Consider the following 7,158-nt stretch of genomic DNA (forward strand, 5'->3'; position numbering starts at 1 on the left):
AAAATTAATTTCTGTTTTTTTAATTCCGCCACTCTTGAGTGTTTCAAATAAATGTTCCAATTTCTTTTAAGTATAATGAAATAATATATTATTTTATACTCGATTTTTTTAATGGCAACCAAATTTACAAAGAAATCGAAAGTCAACCCATTTATTCCATATTTCGAACATCTGCTTCGACAAGGAAGAAAAACCAGTGGCAGAGGTCTTCCCAAAACTTCCACGCATACTTTCTAATAAAAATAAATTTTATGTCTCAGACACGTTTTCACCCAATCGATTGAAACAAACATTTGACATTGGAAGTCACAAAGTCACACACCAAATGTGATGGATTTGTTGTTGTGTTTTTCAATTATCGCGTTTACATGCTTCTGAAAATGCAGACCGCTTGTTGGATTCAGCACAAAATTTGATAGGTATTTACAAAATAGATGCTGAATCGAATTTTATCACTTTAGATTTTTTCGACCTTGTTATGTATTCGAGCATCCTTGCAGGCGAACTTCCTCTGGACGGATCTGATAGAAATCCGCAGGTTTGGTGTAATAATAAATTTCATCCGTCTGGTTGAAAGCGTTTTTGATTCATCTTTATCACAGACGGTCAGAGATTTTCCAGAAATGTGGTTTTCGAACTTAGATATAAAATGTGGTCGCATTTTTGACGATTACAATACTTTCTCTATGCTTCGTACACTAAAAAGTTGGTTTGTTGTTCTTTTATAATGGCTCTTGCCATGGACAAGCCGTCAGCGATTTTAAGCCAAGGGAGCGTCTCTTGTTTTAGTAGCGCCAACTAGGGCCTAGAGTACGTCTTAGCTACTCCGCATCACATTCGCTTGCACAACCCCTTTTTATAGGGGGGCACATTCACACATCTCACAAATAGAACAGAGGAAGAACAACTATGCCCGAACCCAGTATGCCCAGATCATGGGGAAGACGCGCTACCCCAATGCCAGGACGCTGAAACACTAAAAAGTAAAATAAATAAACAAAGTACTACGGAACTTGCAATACTACTTATTTTTAATAGATCGTGTTGTCTCCTTAAAATTCCTCTGAAGTGAACTACTTGGACATTATTTTTTAACATGAATATTATTACACTCATTATTTGACCGAATAGTGAGTTCTTTCAAAAATATTCTTTTCTAGAATAAAATCCTACCAGAGGAATTCCATGAGGCAGAAGCGTCACTAAACGGTGCCGCTCACTCAACGTCTTGCGTCAGATTCTGGAGAAGTGGCGGTTTTCCCGACTCGAAGGAGTGAAACAAACAATTTCAGTCGCAAACCGCTGTCGGTCAGCCATCCTTGTCAACATATTTGACTCGCTGCACGTTCATTGTTACATCTCGTTTGAGTCGAATGGCTCAGGTTGTCATTTTAGGTCCTTCAGATGATCAGACATTTCAAAAAATATATTATTTTGATTGTTTCATACGCTTTCTGTTCATTTGTACACGAATCTTCCTAACAGACATGTCTCGTAACTGCTATTAAAAACCCAACAACTAGGTTCATCTCTTCGCTCTATTGGGAACAAAAATATTAGAAAGGATACTGCACCTTCCTATCAAGAATGGAAAAAATTCCACCATTAAATATTTGATGAAACAGTTAGAATTTCGAGTCAACAATATTATATATTGTTGGAAATGGAGCGAAAAATGTATTGAAAAAAATTACCGAAAATGAGGGAAAATACATACGATAGTTAAATTGACATCATAAAAAAGATAATTTTTTGAATTATGAAATATTGTAAAAACCAGTACTGTGCAACTGTAGTTTCATAAGTTAATGTGGAAAAACGTCATAAGTTAGATTCATTTTTAATTAATTGAAATTTTAATAAATATTTTTGAAAAATCGCACATTTTATCCCTCCATTGTACAGATATTGTGGCCGTAGGTCAAAGGGTTTGGGGCATGAATTTCATGCTTTCTCCGCTAGGTGGGCCATAGACTGTCTCAATAAAATCCGCATAGTCACTTCACTATACGTGCACGTGACTTCCCCGGCTGTACGAGATGCCGTTTTGAATTGAAAGCGCCTAAAAAGACTTTACCGTCCACCCTGTATATTACATATGTATATATATATGCCCTGTATATATATATATGTACAAAATATTGGTGTAAATCTCCCTATTCAAAATTCTGTGTTAATAAACTGAAGACTTGAAAAAGCTTAATGAATTCGATGTCTAATGCGAATCCTTCACAAGCCCGTTGTTGGTCAACATGCTTGTCTTTTCAAGGTGTAAGCCGATAAGAGTGAAAGCTCGCGAGTGAAGATTACATTGTAAGACGAGCGATAAATTTCTTAAACTCGTGTTTACCTCCAGATAAGAAGCCATTCCGCTCAGCAAACAAAAACGAAAAGGGCTTGACATCCTTTTCTCAGTCGGATGGAAGCTATCTTTTGAAATTTGAGAATGAATTAAATTTCAAAACGTCCCTTAGAGTTCAAAGGAAAACTGAGGATAATTAAATGCAAAACTGAGGTACTAATTATTTTCAGCAAATAATTTTTCAAAGTAAAACGATATAAAACCACATCTTTAAAGTATAAATTTCTCTCGTGTTTAGAGAGCAAAAATTTTCTTCAATAATGCATGTTTAATGTTCGCCTCTTTCAATATAGATGTTTTGCACCGCACCGAAAGGCGTCATTCATCGACTTTCAGCAGCACTTGCTTATGTGACAAAAATTTGCATTTAAACAAATTTGACATAAATTTACTTTCATGAATTGCAGGGTTTAAAACAATAGTGATTTAAATAATTTATAACATTTATAAAAAGAGTAACTCATCAAAAATACGAAACATTTTAATTAAAAATTTAGAGATTTGAGAAATATTACCGTAGTTGCAATTTCAGAAAGAACAAAAAATAAAAAATAATTTTTCATTAAAAAAGAACAACTGAAAAGCGATACAATTACTGAAAAAACTGATTTGCAATTCATTAAAAATATGCCATATTCAAAATAAAATGAAAATAAAAGCTATATAATCAAGTTGCCAAACAGCGTTATTTCGAATCTACATTTGTAATTGTTAACGATATAAATCTTCGTTTCATCATTGAAATAATATACTAGTTTCCAAAAATTAAAGAAAAATAGCAATGAAGCTAATCCGTATAAAATGTAAATATGTTGTCAAATTTCGCTGCGATACTGAGATAAGGATGGCCAATTAGCAGCAATGCCCTAAGAACTACGATGGAGAACTATTGGGAGGTAAGAGGCAGGACAGATGGCTGCTTCGAATCCTTCTCTAGATCATAGACTTTGTCAACAATTTCTAACCCCATCTAGAAGTTCATCCAAGGACAACCAACCGCTATGACGAGAGCCCATCGCCACTATTTGGCATTATATTCACGAAGAAATAGTACTAGAGTTCCTGATCAACTGAGATCCTTCTTTGCTGCAGTCAGCGGAAGATTGGTGTAACCGTGAGTAGAAGGCTTTACGAAGATGATCTGTATGTGAAGTGACCAGCCATTTGCTTGTCGCGCAAGTGACGTCAAAGAAGGGAATGTTTAAATTAGGCACATAAAAATATCCACAGGGTGGTTGGTCAAAGGAAAGTTATTCTCTTTACGGTTAAGCCCGTATTTAGCCTCCAGAGACATAATAGGTGTTGTTTGATTTGGAGAGGGTCAGGAACCCATTATCATCCATCATGTATCCGCGAAAGAGATGCGTACGGAAGAGACAGTGTCTGTGTTAGCTGTGGTATCTCTTTAGATGGATGGACACACTTTCATGTCTTTTCATTTGGAGCCATGAATGCTCAGACATATAGAGGTGACAACCTTGATGCTGATGTGCCAGAAGAATAGGCAACGATTTCCTGTTACATGACGATAACACTAGACGGCACATAGTTCGCCAACTTGATCACTGGACCTGAATCATTTCGAGTATGTTTGGGATTAGCTGCTCTCAATCCTTCTCATCAGACTTTTACCAAGCTTGTAACTGCTTAATAAGTTAATGAGTGATCGCTTCTTATTGAACTGATAGACCGACATCAACACACATCGCTATATGTGCTTCTAGAAGAGGAGGGGAATCATACTCCATATTGAAGGTACTTTTCCTATACCAAACTGATACATCTGAGTGGTTCATTTTGTACACATGCTAATTCCCGTTATATTTTAATTGTTTGGTGATTTCTTTTCACGTTATTTTATACTTTACTAACATGTGTTGTATACTGTGCGTCAGTTTCACCAAATTCTGCATGTAACTTCTTTTGAGTAAATTTTTCTTAATTTTTAGAAACCAGTATAGCTATCACATACTGAATAATTACAATTAATGCTCTTCATATCTTAAGAGTTTAATTTTATATAAGAAATTTGATCATTATATTTTGATTATTTCTCAAATCTAGGATCTCCTTTCTGAAGATCCAGGACGATACTTGTAGCTCTCAGAAAGTCTGTACCGAGAAGAGTTCGGTTCCCTTTGGAATTCTTCAAGATTATAAGTTTCGTGGGGATAACTTTTCCTGCCACACCAATATCTACCGTCGTTGTGAATATATCTGTTTTTTGTACATGCCCGTCGGCTAAGGCCATGTCAACAGTACTATTTTCGAATCTTCGTCCATTATTCTTGAGGAAATGGTAAATTTTTTCTCGGGCAACCGAATGTGTATCTCCAGTGTCGGCACACACTGCTGCTTGGGAACCACAAATCGTAATTTCAATAATGTTTGATGGCTGGCTTTCCATTGAGATACTATGAAAGTTCATGCGATGAAGGGTTGGAGGTTGTGTACTGTCTCCTTGAACCGTAGGATCACATTCAGCACATTTTGCCTTTACAACTGCTGGCGCTCCACAACCATAGCATGCTAGAGGGGGTCTGTCTTTGTAGCTGTGATCCTGCCGACTTTGACTGGGGACTCCGGGATTCCGCTTACTTTGACTGGGAATCAACGGCAGACCCTGCCTATCATCTCTTTGTTCAAATCAGGTTGGTTGATATTGATTCCATTTTGGGTAAATAGCTTTTGTTTCAGGCAGCTTTGGGGGAAGCTTTAGGTTTACAGAGAGTAAATTGTCATAACTGTCCAATTTCTCCACTAGATCATTTGGGGTAACACATTCACACCATACATCAATAAAATGGTTCTTGACTTCGGGAAGAACTCGTTTCTTCATTTGATCCAGGATCATTAGATCTTTTAATTCTTCAATTTTCGTTATGCTCAAATCTACTAGCCATGCTTCAAAATAGCTACGCAGTTCAAAATGGAAGTCTTTCCATGTGCTTTCAGATTTTTTCTTGTGAGTTACAAAGAGTTGTCGCATCCTCTCAGCGCTTAAATTAAACCTTTGAAGTAACATGGATCTAATATGATCAAAGTTATATGCTTTCTGTTCAGGTTCTCTTGCGATGTGCTGTGCCACACTATAGGGTAGTAGCCCTAGAAGATGAGCAATCCAGTTCTGTTTATCTATTTTTAAAATTTTCATTGACATTCGAATAGATTTAAGAATATGGTCATGTCCCCATCCTGCGGGTATAAGTCAGGGAGCAACTTTTTCAAGTTAAATGTAGCTTGTTGGTCTGCAGGCAAAGGTTCATGACCAGAAGTCTGCTCCAACTTCTGAGATTCCACTTGCAGACGGAGTTTCTCCAACTCGTAAGCTCTGTCCCGTTCTATTCTTTCTTTTTCATCAGGGACACGTTCTCGTTCCCCACGTTCTAATCTTTCAGTCATAATGTTTACTAGGGTATCTTTCACAAAGTCTAAATCTTCTTTGTAAATCGACGTTTTCAATATTAATTCGCGTAATCCAATCACTTTAAGATCACCTTCCACCTCCTCACCAATGTGGCAAGTTTTATTAAATCTTGTTTCCTACCTTTAGACTTAAATGCCATATTGAACGTTTACCTTTACGCGACAAAAAATTAATACATATTTTTCTCTAAGCACAGTTCAGTTGAGAAATGTTCAAATAAAAGTCAAGGTTCATACAAATTTCACTTTAAATTCAAAATACTAATAATAAAATTTGCAATTACGTTAAAAAAGAAATAATCAATATTAACATTTTACTGATACACAATTTCTACATTTTCACACTTTTCAATATGCAGAAATATATATAAAAAAATTCTGGATTAACATTTGTAAAACAAAATTATGTTTGGGATATATTATCGAATTTCTCAAAATAACAATAGAAAATCATATACTCAAATTTCAAAAGATTAAAAAAAAACCATAAATATTATCATTAAAAAAAAAAAAAAAGAAAATATGATTTTCAGAATAATGCCAAGTAAAATTTAAGTCAAGAAACATTCTTATTGAGTAAAAAAAAAAAACAAAAAAAAACCACATGGTATATTTCAAATACTATGAAGCAATTAATAAAACATATCAGTAAGTCAATAAACATATCAATAAAACAGTTTCTTTTCTTGGAACTTTTCCTATTCCGAGAAGAAAAAACAAAAAACAAAAAAAAAACAAATAAGAATACTTTCATTTACTTTCCTTTTTCCCTTCTTTTTGTTTTAGAAAACTTCCGTTAGTAAAAGGAATAGAAGAAAATTGATTAATAGCCTATTCATAAATATAATGCAGTACAAAGACACACACACACAAAAATAGAACACCAGATATGCTAAATAAAAAAATAAAATAAAGCATTGTATAATAAGGCAATAATTTTTCTTTTTCGTCTCAAAACGAAACGATTCAATAATAATAATTTTAAAAAAATACGTTTTGATGGAGTACAGAAATGAAGTACATAAACCAAGATTTCATAGGTTTTAGAAAGATATCTCATTACAAAATGAATACTCACAAAGTATTTTCAATAAACTTATCAAGAAAAGTGTTTAATCGAACATAAATACCTGGTTCTGTTACTTACAGAACGATTTCTTAAAGCAAAAGTTATTGTGCAAAGTTACATTTTAGTTTTCTAAATTAGAATAAAAGAAGTTATTTTATAACTTATCTATTATTTTCAGAAACAAAACAAAACTACTTATCTAATCCTTGGATCGGTTCCACATTTTGGCGCCACATTTTATAGTGAGTGTTGTGATTTTCTAATGAACTGCCCTGTTTTAAATTATGTTTTTCTGCTTCTG

At 34.5% G+C, this 7,158-nt stretch overlaps 1 protein-coding gene across 1 annotated transcript; it reads right to left on the minus strand.

Annotated features, from left to right (window-relative positions):
• Positions 1-4,409: 4,409 nt before the first annotated feature.
• LOC129975566 (uncharacterized) lies at positions 4,410-5,516 on the minus strand. Its single transcript, XM_056088629.1, has 2 exons — positions 5,088-5,516; positions 4,410-4,985 (listed from the first exon to the last, which is right to left on the minus strand). Exons 1-2 carry the CDS (start codon positions 5,514-5,516, stop codon positions 4,410-4,412), a joined length of 1,005 nt encoding a protein of 334 aa, XP_055944604.1.
• Positions 5,517-7,158: the final 1,642 nt, after the last annotated feature.

Source organism: Argiope bruennichi, chromosome 7 (assembly GCF_947563725.1).
Source record: "Argiope bruennichi chromosome 7, qqArgBrue1.1, whole genome shotgun sequence".
NCBI classification, from domain to species: domain Eukaryota; kingdom Metazoa; phylum Arthropoda; class Arachnida; order Araneae; family Araneidae; genus Argiope; species Argiope bruennichi.

Bases quoted from the DNA above. Each gene is read 5' to 3' on its own strand.
- LOC129975566 (XM_056088629.1), bottom strand. From the start codon at position 5,516: ATGAAAATTTTAAAAATAGATAAACAGAACTGGATTGCTCATCTTCTA. The intron at 4,986-5,087 runs GTAAACCTAAAG...GATGATAGGCAG, and splicing joins GTTATGACAATTTACTCTCT to GGTCTGCCGTTGATTCCCAG.